The 15,749-nt window shown below is 42.6% G+C and overlaps 1 protein-coding gene across 3 annotated transcripts in view; it reads left to right on the forward strand.

Moving 5' to 3' along the window:
* Nucleotides 1-15,749, forward strand: part of TEAD4 (TEA domain transcription factor 4) — a 44,860-nt gene that overhangs the window by 17,130 nt on the left and 11,981 nt on the right. For all 3 annotated transcript variants that reach the window (XM_076346140.1, XM_076346130.1, XM_076346151.1), the window contains exons 2-8: nucleotides 2,149-2,213; nucleotides 3,149-3,211; nucleotides 7,074-7,208; nucleotides 8,048-8,091; nucleotides 10,503-10,558; nucleotides 11,341-11,471; nucleotides 12,450-12,623. In XM_076346140.1, coding sequence (XP_076202255.1) covers nucleotides 2,149-2,213; nucleotides 3,149-3,211; nucleotides 7,074-7,208; nucleotides 8,048-8,091; nucleotides 10,503-10,558; nucleotides 11,341-11,471; nucleotides 12,450-12,623 — 668 coding nt within the window. The remainder of the gene's footprint in view (nucleotides 1-2,148; nucleotides 2,214-3,148; nucleotides 3,212-7,073; nucleotides 7,209-8,047; nucleotides 8,092-10,502; nucleotides 10,559-11,340; nucleotides 11,472-12,449; nucleotides 12,624-15,749) is intronic.

Here is a 15,749-nt window from a genome sequence, read left to right on the forward strand (position 1 = left end):
AAGGTGTAAAACCTAACTGTCTTCAGCCTGCAATGTATGCTTGGTCCGTAATCGGACAAGGATTCCTTCACCTCTCCCAGCCAGTGCCCCACCTTCCTGTTTATGGGAGCTGCCCAAACCTTCCACAAAGCTAAGCTTCCTTCTCTATATCTCTTCTGAAGAATGCTCCTTTTTTGGGATACCTGCAAGAGCCTGAAAGCACTTTTAATTCACTGTATCATGTCACACGGATAAATTCTGTGTAAATATTTCCATGTACTTTCCCATTGTTTATTTTCTTGTACTTAATCACAGAATGAGAGACTCATTTAGGTTGTAAGGGAACTCTTCATATTGTCTAGTCTGGCCCTACTGCTCAAGCAGGGTCAGCTACCATGGGTTGCCCAGGATTGTGTCCAGTCAGGTTTTGAATATCTCCAAGGATGGAGACTGCAACCTCTCTGGGCAGCCTGTGCCGGTATTTGACCACCCTTACAGTAAAAAAATTTCATCTTGTTTTTCCTTTCCCCCTTTCCCCCTTTCCCCCTTTCCCCCTTTCCCCCTTTCCCCCTTTCCCCCTTTCCCCCTTTCCCCCTTTCCCCCTTTCCCCCTTTCCCCCTTTCCCCCTTTCCCCCTTTCCCCCTTTCCCCCTTTCCCCCTTCTTCTTTTCTTCCTTTCAGATGGAATTTCACTTGTTTTAGTTTGTGCCCCTTGTTTCTTGTCCTCTCACTGGGCACTATTAAGAGGAGGCTGGCTTCCTCTTCTTCATTACCTCCTGTCAGGTATTTATATGCACTGATAAAACTCCCCCTGAGTCTTCTCCAGGCCGGACAGTCCCAGCTCTCTCCGCCTCTCCTCATATGAAAGATTCTGCAGTCCCTTAATCATTTTTGAGGGCCTTTTGCTGGACTCAGTCCAGTATGTCCACATCTTTCTCATGCCAAGGAGCCCAGAACTGGATGCAGTACTCCAGATGTTGCCTCAGCAGTGCTGAGTAGAGATGAAGGATCACCTCCCTTGACCTGTTGGCAACAATCCTCCTAATGCAGCCTGGGATGCTGTTGGCCTTCTTTGCCACGAGGGTGTATTGCTGGCTCATTATCAGCTTGTTGTCAGCCAGGACCCCTAAATCCTTTCCTGCAAAGCTGCTTTCCAGATGGTCGGCCCCCCGCATATACTGGTGCTTGGGGTTATTTTTCCCCAGGTGCAGGACTTTGTATTTTCCTTTGTTGAACTTCATGAGATTCCCGTCGGCCCATTTCTCCAGTCACGGTCCTTCTGAATGGCAGCATAGCCATCTGGTGTATCAGCCTCTTCACAGTTTTGTATCGTCTGTGAACTTGCTGAGGGTTCACTGTGTCCAGGTCATTAATGAAGATGTTGAATAGTATTCACCCCAGTACACCACTAGAGACTTGCCTCTAATTGGACTTTTTGCCACTGATTAAAGCCCTCTGGGCCTGTCCATTCAGCCAGTTTTCAATACACGTCCTTGTCTGCTTATCTAACCCATACTTTGTCAGGTTGCCTATGAGGATGTTATGGGAGACAGCATCAAAAGCCTTAATAGAGTCACAATATATACAGCTCTGTACTCATCCACCAAGATAGTCACCTCACTGTAGAAACTATCAGGCTGGTTAAGTATGATTTCCCATTTGTAAATCCATGTGGACTACTTCGTCATCTTCTTGTCCCTCATGTATCTGGAGATGGTTTCCAGGATTACGTGCTCCATCACCTCCCAGGGACTGAGGTGAGGCTGACTGGCCTGTTTCCTGGATCTTCCTTCTTGCCTTTCTGTCTGAACGTTTTAGGGCGAGTGGCTTTCCTTTTTCTTCTTTGTTTGTACTGGCGATCTTGATCCATGTTTACAGCTTGTACACACCGTGGTAATGTAATTATTAAGCAAAGCATACGATTCTCCTTTTTATTGGTAATTTTAAGCTCTACAGATACAAACTGGGAAATAGAATTTGCAGCCCAAAGTTCTGCTCCTAAAACTCAGACCTCTACCATGTGAACTCATGAGTACCTTTCTAAGAGAGAAAATAGTGTGACTGAGTACCACCCTACTGCTGATGTCTATAGATAGATAATTCCATTGTGCATCTTTTCCCTGGGGTCATAGCCTTCTAAACTTATATTTGCATTATTTCTCTGTTCCAGGCCGAAATGAGCTGATTGCCCGCTATATTAAGCTGAGAACAGGGAAAACACGCACAAGGAAACAGGTAAGTATAAAGTTTTCCCTGTAAACATTAGCTTCTTTAGACCGCTAGACACAATGAGGGCTTATGAGAACAAATCCCTTGCTGTTCACTTGCTATTAGTTTTTGGCTTTGCTGGAAAGAGGCTGTTGTGCTGAGCTGGTTAATAAGAATGGTGGGAAGAGTCATCAGAGCTCAGGCATTTAACAGTAGGACTGTAATGCTCACCTCTCCCAACCACATCACGACAAACAAATTTTTCTACTGTTAAACAGTGTGTGATTTTTATTTGTTTGGTCTACTAATGAATGTTTCAGTGAACATCAGTGGTCCTCTATATGAAGATTCTTTGTTCAGCCCAGACAGATGGACAGCAATTGTGATCTTGAAAATAGCTGGCACACAAGATGAAAAGGGAATCTTTGTAATTTGGGAATGACAGTCCAGGCTATGCCAGACAAAGCACTGAGCAACCTAGACCTGCTTTGGGTATGGGGTTGGTGGATGACATCCAGAAGTTCCTTCCAACCTAAATCATTCTATGATGTGTTTCAGCCCACGTTAGATATGGGGAAGTTCTGAGAGTCATTATATAGCGGCCAGGGATATGGAACATGGGTTTTCCTTCTCCTAAGAGGAGGACAAGATGGGGAGCAAAGAGATCAGAACTCTCAATCCCTAGATTTAAGGATGGGTTCTTTAGTTTTAAAGGAGGTCTCTGGCTTGATAAAGCCATTTGAATTGGAAAAGACCTTAAATGGCCCACCTTTGCTGGTCCCCCACCTCATTTCATGACACTTAAGTTATGTTCAGAAAAGCATCTCATTGCTACCTCAACCCCCCTCCCCCTAACCCTAAATAACTCCCTATTGCACAAGGTGCCTAAAGTATGTTTACTTCTGCAAGTAACTACCAAGTACTCCTCTGGAATGAAGGTGGATTTTTGTCTTTCAATGCAGGTATCTAGTCACATCCAGGTCCTGGCAAGGCGGAAAGCTAGAGAGATCCAAGCCAAGCTCAAGGTATGATGGGTATCCTTTAACATACCACGCAAGCCCCCTGAGTCAGCCATTCCCTCATCCGTTCCCTCTTTGAATAGCCTTAAAAAAGGGTGAGATTAGCCACTGAACTGTAGTAAGCTGGGGAGTAAAAGGTACTTCCCAGGAAGTGTTGTGCAAACACTTGTATTGTTGTAGCTCTGTGATGTCTGGAGCAATTCTATTTAAAGAATAAAGAAACAATAACTTTAACTTTTATGTGTCTGATTTCTACCTCCGGTTTATGCTGCTGTCATCCAAGACTGAAAGACCCTTAGACTTGGGAGTATGCAAAGAGTGTTTACCTGAGAAGGAGGGGTTTATGGTTACAGATGCTGACAAGCAATCAGTCCCTGGTGTTGTGGTGGCCTTGGGAAAGGGTAGCCTTACAGTTACTGCAGTGCTAGTTCCACCTCTACTAGTGGTAGTGATGTGGAGTTGTCTGTGAGAAAGTGTTCTGAGTTGGCATAACCACTGAGAGGAAGCAATAAAGCCAGCTGGCATCTTCTCAGGTAAAAAGGTGCCTGCCAGCTGAATAGATTTTGCCCCTTGATTAATTCAGACCTAATTTGAAGAGGCCTGGGCTAATGAGAAAGAAAATGGTTGACTACTTGCTTGAGCAAATCTGTGTTTTCCTTTCTATAGGAAGAGCTCTGAGATCACGCTAATGAACTGATACCTCTTGACATTTATTTCTACTCAGATTTGAAGCAGGGAGATGGTTTATATGCTCAGACTGAATTATCAGAAATGTCAAGAAGGTCAAGTTTATCGGTGACAATTGCACAAGAGCATGTCCCCTGTTAGAATGTGAGCCTTCCAGAAAGGGCTTGCCGAGCAGGATGGGAGGTCTGGTCCTTGTTATGTATCACTGAGACAGCTGGAGAAGGAAGGTGCATGCTGACCTTCCTGATTTGGTATGGAAGTAAGTGATCTGGAGGGAAGTGTGTTTGCTTCCCTGATCTTCCATGCTTCAGGTGATGATGATGATCTTGACAGCCCAGTCTAGCCCTGACTGTTGAGTGGACGGCTGTTAGTGCTTCCTCTTGGCTGTCTGGGCAACTCCTCTCTGGGCACCAGGAGAAGTGGACTCTTTGTGAGTGAACTGTTGGCACTCAGTCTTGACCAGTGCTGAAGTGCATGCATCTCTATTGCAAGCAGTGATTACCTCTAAGTCATGACTGCACCCCCCACATCCCATCCCCAGCTCCATTTTAGAAAACCGTGTTGTGTCTGTCATTAGCCTGTTGTGTTTCCAGCTGCTCTGATAAAGAGAAGGAGCCACAAATTACAACTGTCTAATTCAGTGCTTCTAGGTAGGGCTGCCTAAACTTGAAACCTGTGGTGCTGTTAAGTGGTCAATTCAGGTGGAGGCCTGCTTGAAAGGCAAGTTAGAGCAAGTAGGAAACAACTGCCCAGGCTGTTAAAAGATTTACTGCTGCTTATATCTGTAACCTTGATTTCATTCCTTGCGTGTCACAGCTCTGGGATTTGGCATGATTGAAAAGCCAGTCAGCCGAGCCTGTTTCCACTTAGCACACAGGAGCTGGCCGTTTTTGTTCTCAGGGAATGAAGGTGTCTCAGGGAGCTCCATGGAGCCATTGGTTGTTCTCCTTTTACACCACCCCAGGCCATGCTGTGAGCTCTGCACAGCTGCCTGCAGTGAACCATTCGCCAGTACCAGACTGTTCCTTTCTGCCTGCAGAGGCAAGTCTGTAGCACTGATTCAACTCATTTACTACTTTGCTTTCGCTAGTCATTTTCAAAGAGCAAGGAAATGAAATCACAAAAGCTGCTGCCCTTCTTCCAAGTTCCTGCTGATAGCTGTGTCTTCTTCTATCACTGTTCATTTTCCATAGCAAGTACACATTTTCATATTTATATCCTAGAGATCAGAGCAGCTACATGCTGACTTTTCAGCATGTAATATTATAATATTACTATAATACTACCATGTCCACACAAATTGGGGTGTCTTCTCTAAGCGTGCACTATGCCTATAACAGATAGAGGTGGGAAAGTAGGGTAAAGCTTGGAGAAAAATCTGTTCCCAGAAGTCAGTAGCGGCTAATAGATATCACCTGTACTAAGGAAAAAGAGGGAAATTGTGGTGGTAGTGTTATTATTATGCATTTTGAGAATAATAAAAGAAAATACAAACATTGCAAATGTTTGATAAAATTTTTTGTTGCTTCATTTTCTTTTTTTTTTTGTACTGGAAACACAATACAAATGAATACAGAACTGTTAGCTGAAAGAGAAAGGAGATGTCTTTTACAAAAACATGCTTTTTCCAGAAGTCTGTCAGACATTTAAACAAAACGGAAAAACACAACAGGGGTTAATAGAGAAAATCTTTTCCCTTCTTAATAGTTTTTTTTTGTTTTGTTTTGTTTTTTTTAACTTTAATACTTGCACAACGAAATGCTTCTTCCCCATAAACTCATGTATAAACTCAGGTAGACAAATATGATTTTTCCAGTGAGAAAGTAAGGGGAGGAAAAAAATCCTTTTCCGCAATGGCAACTGGGAAATGGTCCTTATGTATGTCATGAAAAAACAGAAAAGAATCCTTACCCTTAAAAAATGTTGTAGGTAATCCCTAAAGTTTTCCCTAAAGCATCATTTAAACTGGATTCTGAAAAACTTTCCCATAGCTTTGGAGAATCTTAGGAACCTTCTCAGCAATTAAAATGTTTCCATTCCATTCACTTCAATGGTACTGAGTCACAGATACTGTAAAAAAGAAGATATCTAAGTTTTGCCCATTCCTACTGATCATTCCACTTAAAGGTTATCATTTATTCTTGAGCTTTTGTTATGCCTTCTCCAAATGTTTTTGTGTTAGACACATGGAATCCCTGGGCTTTGAACTTCAGAAAACTTACAGGAAGTGGAGGGGTTAGAGAGAACGGAGACCCAAGGGTAAGAACTTAGTGCAGTTCAATGAATGCAAGTGGGAAGTGAGAATTTCTGAAGAAGACAGCAAGAGCTTACCTCTTTCAACAGTTTCTCCAAGTCATGAATTCATCTGTGGCATTGCCATTATAATTATAATGTCGCAGATAAATGTGGAGTGTTTGAAGGATGAAGATTAATTGTAGGGGATGTAGGAGGCAGAATGTGGGGAAGTGCCTATGTTTGTCTATTTATTCCTTGGGAGAAGAAATGAAGAATGCTATTTGTTTTAAATATATTTTAAACATATATCAGACCCCCTAGTTATTGCACTGTCATTGCCTGTAAAAATGTGTGCAATTCCACAGCTCTGTTAAAATACAAAAAGGAATGTCCTTGCATATGTGCCCTGGGAGGTTATTAAGATTTCCTGTTTCTGCAGGGATGGGAATAAAATGATCAACTCTACCCGAGACTAATGCAGTCCCAATCTGAAGTAGTCTTTTTGCAGTGATGATGACAAACTCCTTTTGTGAGCTTGTTTTTAGAGGGTTTTTTTGATAAGCAAGAGTCTTTCCCATTGAATATTCCTACCAATGATTAAAACACGAGAGTCAATTAGGACTGTACTTTCCATAACAAAACATTTCAGCTGTGTGGCTGAAAGCCTTCAGACAGAAAGGATAAATGCTTAGCAGTCTCTAAACCAGTGATCCCAGCATTTCAGAAAGGATGATTAATCACATCTGAAGTTATAGTAGTGGGTGAAAGACTTACATGCTTTGAAGAGTTCCTAGGACAGTTATGGGTGAGTCTGCTGCCCAGGCTTTCAGAGGTGCTTGTTCCCTACAAAGAAGCTGATGAGAATCCTGGTTATGCAGCATTAGACCGGGCAACTTCTTTATCATTATAATAATTCTGGTTTTTTTGTTTCTACTCTTGCCCATAGGATCAGGCAGCTAAAGATAAAGCCATGCAGAGTATGGCTACAATGTCATCTGCCCAGATTATCTCTGCAACTGCCTTCCATAGTAAAATGGCCTTGCCTGGTCTCCCACGACCGGCCTACCCTGCTGTTTCTGGGGTGAGTGAATCAGTGTCTTGGAGGAGTTGGGCTGAAGGCACTTGAGTATTTGAAAGGGTGTTGGGACCTGCTCAGGAAAATGCTGAGAACAACAGAAAGAATGGACCAAAAGGCATTGTCTTTGTAGAGCAAATCTGTCACATGGCTTCAACGGTTTGGGTCTGATTCTTTGCTCACACTGATGTAAATAGAGTTTCACTATATGCTTTTTTAAAAATTATGCAAGTGAGAGAACAATCAGGTCCTTTGGGTTTTCAGCTGCCTGAAATATTTTTAGGTGTCTGTATCACTTTCTTAGTCCAGGATCTTGTTGGATTAAAACCATTTGGGCCATCCTGACCCTTTCTCAAGCTTGTCATTCCCAAGCTTACCCTGAGAGCTTAGATCACAAATTGATGGCCCTTATATAAAATCCTTAATAGAGGAGGCCTGGCAGCATCGCCTAACGTTTGAGTTGGGCCTAGTGAGCTTTTGCTGAGCACTGATTTCCGCCAAAATACTCCCATGGAGCTCACCTGGGGAAAATGGTCTCTCCAAGAGAGTGAGCATCATTAAGCTTTGGAGACAGAGGCACAAGGTGCATACATAGTATTTTACATTAAAAACCACTATTGAGTCAGTTGCTTGCATGTCACCAGTATTAGTGTGAAGAAAGAAAATGAAGACCAGTCAGCACCTCCACAAGGATGAAACCAGGAAGGTAGAAAGAAGAGATATAGCTCAGTCACATCTTTAAAAGTCTGTGAGCTTGCAGTTTCTTTCCTCAGAAAGGAGCAAGCCTTGCTTTTCATCTCTGTCCTAAGAGTTGTGACTTTTGCCTGTATGTTGTTCTCTTGCAGTTTTGGCAAGGAGCTTTGCCTGGCCAAGCTGGATCTTCCCAAGAGTGAGTATTCCTTCATGTGAGCATCCAAAGCAGGTGCTCCTGCTGCTTCCTCTATGCTGCCTAAGGAATGTGTTCCATTAGCTATTACAGGATTTATAAAACGCTAAGATAATGTAGTCTTTGCTCTCAGACAGATTCCCTGATCATGGATCTGAGACTTAAGGCCCGTGGTTGAAGACAAACTGAGAGCCATGAGAGAATCTTAAATAGATAAAACCCTAGGTCTTCATATGGTACCTTCAACATGAATTACACCCCTTTAATGTGTCCCATGACTCAAGCAGCCTAATATGGGTTATTTTAGGGAGCTGCTGAATCTAGCAGCCTGATAGAGGTGAGGCTGCTGCAGCTCCATGCTCCCAAGTTCAAGCAGTAGTGAGGCTGAGCATGTATTCCCGGTAGGTGCACACACAAATACGCATATACATTGCACATACACACATACACACACGGCTGGCCACACAGAACAGCACAGACAGACAATGCTCAGCACTCGCACAAATACAAACAGCGCCAACAGCCTCATCCTGTACCCCTCTCCGGCTGATGAGGGTGAAGGTGTGTTAGTGAGAAATACACATGCACTGTGGATCCATCCAGTAGCTGCCCTGGGATCCCTTGTCTCCCTGTGTGCTGGCACCCAGGCAGGTGAGCCCCCGAGGCCACAGCCCCACTCCAGTTGCTGGTGCAGGCCTCTCACACACACACACACACAAACACACATGCATGTGCACAAACACACACACTGTGAATGTCTTCAGTAACTGGGCTTAGATACACAGTCCACCCAGTAGCTGGATATTCACTTTCCCCAGTTTGTCTCCCACAGAGATAAACACAGACACACAAACTCATCTTTCAGTAGACCTCCAGACTCCACAATCTCTCTGTCATTTGGCCTGAACCTCTTGGTTCCTCTGAAAGCATCTTCACCCCTGGAGACACACACAGCTGGCTCCCAAACCATCTACTTGCTGGCTAGTGTGGCTTGATAATTGCTAGTGATCACACCCTCACTGGCTGCTGGCACTCCAGAAACACACACACACATGCATGCATACACACACACACACACAGAGAGAGAGAGAACTGAGAGCTCCTCATGCGGGAAAACAATTTGAAACAATTTAGTGAGAAGATAGAACAGACTGCACTGACAAGGTGCAGGGCATGGACAGACTAACTGTACTGACCTTCTTACATGCGACTGGCACCTTTTATTGCCATATTCTCCCTAAACATCCCCATAATAAATCTTGTGCAATCCCAAAATGCTCTTCCCTTGCATTCCATAACGTGTGCCATACCATCTAGGCAGTAACCCCCTCAGTTTGTAAGGTGACTGGTTTGTAAGCCTATCCAGCTGGCTCACTGGATTGGTTTCACACCTGGGCAATGGGGCTGATGGCTCTCCTGTGACAGCCCTGGCAGGGGCTCTGTTTCTCTGACTGGGTTACTGGGGCTCCCCTGCCCCAGCGTGGAGATGAGCCTTTGATGGGCTGGTCCTTCACCAGTGATGGCCCTGGGTGTAGTTGTGTCAGAGTATTATTCAGGTTGCTCCACCTGCCATTGTTCCTCTGTGCTCCGTTGTTTGTATGGGGACACACTTTTTATCACATAACCTAACAGGACCAATTTAAGCCAACTTAAAGACAAGCGACTGGAAGGGAGTATGTTCTTCATGCAAGCCATGTGTTCCTGCTCTCTTGTGGTGCTATTGCTAGTATTTGTGGAGCAGATCAGGGAACAGATGCTATTAAAATACCTTGTGGGGAAAAATGGCTAGTAAGGCAATGGAAGCCATACTAGGAGAAATAAAAAGTAGATTCTGTGCCTTTACCTTGAAAGCAAACAAGGAAGCATCAGTGTGAGAGGTTCTTTTAGAAGCTTGAAGTGACTGCTACCCCTGATGTCAGATGATGTCTCCAGATGCTGATTTTTCTTACAGTGGTGTTAAAATGGAGCTGAGCTGTCTTGAAAGCGAAGTTCAGCTGTGGGTGTTGAACATCTCTGAATCTGGGCCTAAAAGTCTGAGAGGCATCCAGCCCAGATGTATATCCACTTGCATAAATTTAAATCTATCTGTGGTTGAAAGAAAAGGATAAACGAATGGGCACCAGTGTATTAACAGGCTGATAAGGATCTCTGAATAACAAGTCTGCAGAGAGAGCCTGCTGAACACCTGCAGGGAAACCTTATTCAGTCCAGTCCTGGCCCCTTACTGTTTTTTGAGTCTTTCTCCATGACCCTCTCTTGCTCACACTGAAAGATAATTTCCCAAAGACACTTATGTTACTTTCTCCCTCAAGAGAAACACTTGATCTAATCTGTGCAAACAGTTGGTCAAGAGTCTTTTTTTGTTGTTTTGTTTTGGGTTTTTGTTAACCATCTCTCTTTGTGTACTTCTGTAGTGTGAAACCTTTTTCTCAACAACCTTATGCTGTACAGCCTCCGCTGCCATTACCAGGTAGGTAAGGAAATGTAGTCCCTTGCTTTGAAATTATATTCCAACTTCAAAAATAGCCAACACTTTCAAAAGTTTACAAATTAATTTTTTAAAAAATATTTTTACCTATTGAAATATTTAAGTGAGCCCCAAATTAATTATATAATTTCCCCTTATCACCAGTTCCCATCCTTTTACTGAGAGCTGAAGCTTTTTAATTTTGTTTTATTTTAAAAAACATTTTTTTTCCTGTTTTAGGTTGGTTGTTTTGGGGTTTCTTTTTCTCCTGGCTCAGCAGAAAATAAAAGTTTACTATCTCCACTGTTCTTCCACCATGCTGCATATACTAGAACACTGTTTTCCATCATAATATGATTGCCTTTCCAGTTTCTCATTAAGTGGAACAACAAATGTCTTTTCCTTCTCAGTTTCCCAATTTTGAGAGGTTAATGGTCATGTTAATGGTGATGCTTCATGCTGATACTAAAGCAGTTTATTTCACTGCTCATTTAGGGCTCAATCTAGGTCCTCCTAAAGTTGCTGAACATGTTTTCTCTGGTGTCAAAAACAGGTAGATTGTCTTTTACATCATTACCAACCCTGACAGTGCTGTCTTAGCAGAGGGTAACTGACAAGCCATTTAGAGCACAGGTAGAGTGAGAACCTTGTGAATGATATTTTTGCATGATGACTGAAGTCATAAGAAAATGTAATTAGTCAGCTTTGACAACAGGTGCTCTACTGGAAAGCTATTACCAACTTTTCTCTTTCTAAATTTTGTCATATAAATCCTGTGTGCTTAGGGTTTGAGTCTCCTACTGGCCTCTCGCCTTCCCCATCAGCACCAGCTTGGCAAGGACGAAGGGTTGCTAGCTCCAAACTTTGGATGTTAGAATTCTCTGCATTCTTGGAACAACAACAAGATCAAGACACAGTAAGATACACACCTGACTTCCACCCCTCATTAATTTTTGGTCTTTGGGTAGCTCCCTGTTCATCATGGATTTGTTATACTACTATATGTGTATGGAAATACTTGCTTCATTGCTCTACTGAGAATAGAAAGCCATCTTTGGGAAAAACAAGATACCCTTCTCCTGGAGGATAGAATTGCCTGTAGCAATATAGCCAGCTCTGTGCCATGTGCTTCTGGCCTCCCTTTCCAGGGTCATGGATGTTCACATACCAGAGCTCAAGGCACTGAGGTCATAAGACAGTGGTACAGCCCCTGCTGGGCTATTCTAGCTATCCCGTTCAGCCTTGGAGGATAGACCCAGAATCAGATGATGGTAAGATCACATGAAGCCATGTATTTCTCTGGTGTGCTGGGAACTTAAATTTGGGGGCAATTGGGATGAATTTGCATCAATGTATTTCCATGGTGCCACCTATAAAATGGAAGTAGTAAGATTTGCCTGTCTCACTAAACCTTGTGATACTGCATCTTGAGACGTACATTGGTGATCGGCCAGTTACATTTCCTCTGTCTGAGATAGGAAAGTTCAGAAAAGCTTATACTATTTGGTTGGTACCTTGCTGTGGGGTTTCAGGCAGCTCTTCATAGGACAGGAGCACTGATGTTTGACTGAATGACCTGTGACAGGTAACACTGTATCTCAGGTTATTTCAGACTATATAGCAGCATCATGAGGCAATGGTTTAGGAGTGAATATAGGAAAAAACCCAACAATAATGTTTCAGAAGAAGCAAGAAGCATGGATGTATTGATAGGAAAGAAATAACAGCACGAGCTGGTATTAGCAGAGATATTTCTGCTAATACTGCTTTTTTGGAAAGTGCTATAAAATCTTCAGTGACTTCCAGTAGTCTTCTGTGAAGAATCATGAATGTTCAGTATGTACTGAACGGTACTGAACGATTTCCTAATTCCGTGTTTTTCCTCTTCTTGCAGTATAACAAACACCTGTTTGTGCACATTGGGCAGTCAAGCCCCAGCTACAATGACCCCTACCTCGAGGCAGTGGATATCCGGCAGATCTATGACAAGTTCCCCGAGAAAAAAGGGGGCCTGAAGGAGCTCTTTGAAAGGGGGCCAGCTAATGCCTTCTTCCTTGTCAAATTCTGGGTAAGGGAAGGACCCTTTGTAGGGTACCTATTTGCTATGAAGTTCTCACTTTAAAAGTGGTGGCCTTGCGAGCTGTTAGAAGACTGCCGCCTCCCAAGAAATTTTGCCTGTGCAGGCAACTTAATACACTCATGACTGTCACTGAAGATCTTTCCTTGACTGCACAAGGCCCTCATTCTGGCCTGGAGCAAGATGTATCTTTCACAATGTCATCTGTAGAGTTGTTCTTGACTAGTGTCTGGAGATGGTATTTGCTAATGTTGACTCGGGCCCTTTAAAACTTTATTTATGTATAAGAGAAGAATTCAGAGGAAATTATTCTCTGCGTACTCTTATGTATTCACTTCTCTCAGTGTTGAGTAACTTCTCAGTCAGAGGCAACATTTTTCCATCTCTTCTCCTACCTCATTAGCTGCATTTTGTGTTATCCAAGTACTAATAATTTACAGATGCATATTTACTGCAGGCACAAGGACAGACAAAAGATAAGAGAGACATATAATGAAATTGGATTATGCTGATAAAATATAACTGAAATGACTTCTGGTAAGTTGGCAGAAATCAGCCTGGCAAAAGCCTACTCACTCAATTTGGATTTTTGTGAGTTAGCTGAAATTTGCAAAAACTGTGCCATTGTGCTTCAGGGTACAAACAAAATAGTTTTGGTGATCGATATTATCATAGGTATTACAAGATTAAAAATAATAGCAGCTTGGGGCAGTTGCATGCTAGATGGCTGAGGGAATGTGTAATGGGATTTGGAGCCTTTCACCTTGAGTTTACCACTTATAATTCAACCCCAGGTCAGGAGTGAGATGATGAGAAATGAGCTTTCATTTCTCATACTCTTCATAGAAACTGGCACTAGAAAGCCTCTTAAGTGGTGCTTTCAGGAGAAGGAAGAGTTAACTTAAGTGCCTTGAGATACAACTTCCCAGCTGTCCCAAGCCTATCCTTTCCAGAACTAAGTTGGAGAATGTTGGCAGAGTTCAAGTGTCTGGTGCTTTGAGCGTTAGTTATTGGTGATTCTTGGAGACACGTAATTTTACTACCCACAGACTATGTGCTACTGAGCTGGGTCCCTCATGGGATTAGCCTCTGTCAGAGTACAACAAAGGCTGCTTGGGAAGGTTGAAACAAAAAGTAAAAGACCAGCCCTGTTCCGGGTGAAAGAGAAATACTTGGGAGAGACAGCAGCACCTTGCTGAGAAGGGTATCCTTTGACAAAATCTGGGTAGTGATTGCCCTGCTAAGAACTGTCTGGAAAAGGAAACAGAAGTCTGATGTGACAGAAGAAAGGAAAAAGAGTAAGAGGGGTTAGCTTCTAAGAAATGGTCTTTGGAAAAGTAGCAGATGCGACAGCTGCTTCCTGCTGTGGGGTAGGGATCCCAGGAAAGTCTTCATGTCAAGGTGAAGAGCACTGGCTCCTGTGTGGTATCACTCTGAAGTGCTTTGGAAGTTTCAGGAACCAAAAGGAAGAGCTTAGAGGGAGACGTTATGTAGAGAGAATAAAACACTCTGAATTCTTTGACTTAAGAGGAGAGAAATCATGATGAAATTGTGATCTAGTGCAACTGTGATTTTATTTATCAAAACTGTTAGTGTGCTTTTGTGCTTGCGAGGTTGGGTTTGGGGATTGTGTTTGTTTTTTAATAGCAGAAGGATAAATGTGGCCTACGCATCATGTCAGACCAACTTAAGTTAGGCTTTTGAAGTATTTATGTGGTGGGATGTCATTAAATTGGACTCCTGGGCCCACATGAGGTGTCTGGTGCTCAGAGGGTATCAACTCACTGAAATTTGGCTTGCATAAAGAGATGTCACATAGGATTTGAAACACTTTTACTCCAACTCATACATGATGCCCTGGGGCTCTGCATCTGTACATTTATGACGACAGTGATATTTCTGGGCTTGGTTTAATATTTTGACTTTCTGATTCTTTTTTTGGTACCCTTGCATTGTTGAATCCCATCCTGAGTTAACATCAGGTTTTATTGGTGGAAACACTACAGGCTGTCACTTACAAATAAGCTAAGTTTACAAGTCATTGATTGAATGGAAGCTGCTAAGGCTTTTAAGAAGTGATTCATTCAGTCTTCTTTGTTTCTCAGTGTAGACAGTAGTAGGGAATGAAAACACCATTCCCGATGCCGTATTCTGGATGAGAAAGGATTGGGGCACTTTTATGAGTTGCGCTGTGTTTCACAGGAGTACTTGCATTAATCCTGTTGTAAGATTTCAGCTAGAATCTCTAAAGCAATATAACTAAAGCAGTTCAAAAAAACTTTTGCTCCAGAAAATTTGGACTTTTTTGAGGAAAACTCCAAACCTTTTTGTTGCAAAACTTTGTATTCAACATGCCTGAAATATTGTGGTAATGCAGTCATACTTAAACAAAGCATGTGAGCCATGCCTGTAATGCACCATGCTACACGTGTCATGGGACTTCCTGAGTTTGGTGTATTGCAATAGATGTGTCTAGTGCAACCCTCCCACCAATAAACACTCTTCACAGATAAGGCAATATGATTTAAAAAAACAGTTTAACAGAAGAAAACTACATTTCAGCTGAGATTTTTATACCCCTCTGCATTTTTGTACCTCTGTAACAGTATACGCTAGGGTGCTTGTCATTTTGCTGCCTGATTGCTCTGGACAGCTATATAAATATACTGTTGATGTCCAAAGACGTGTTGGATAAAGCAATTACTACACTGTTGAATTTATAGCATCGTTTTAGGATAAAGGTATTATCCAAAAGCAAATTACCAGTAACCTTAAACTTGGTGAGTAGAGTTAAATACTTGAAGGGGTGTTTTGAGACATGAAGATATGATTGATTTTTCAAAGGTTCGGAATTGAAGTGGTGGTTGCAGGTGACAAAGACTTAAAAAATCAAGGCATTGAATAAGTTGGGCTTGTATATATGTAGTTTTAGTCTTGAAAAACCTGAGGCAGGAACCTGCCATTAGTGCACTAAGCATTGAATATACCAGATGATCTGTTGTGCACCAGAAGCCTAACTCTAAATACCGGGGTTGGGGTTTCTTGTCATCACTGATAGCACTTAGGATCTAGTGTGACTGAGAAAGAGATGTTCATGTTTGTTCAATGGTGCTTTAA

Source organism: Aptenodytes patagonicus, chromosome 1, assembly GCF_965638725.1.
Source record: "Aptenodytes patagonicus chromosome 1, bAptPat1.pri.cur, whole genome shotgun sequence".
NCBI classification, from domain to species: domain Eukaryota; kingdom Metazoa; phylum Chordata; class Aves; order Sphenisciformes; family Spheniscidae; genus Aptenodytes; species Aptenodytes patagonicus.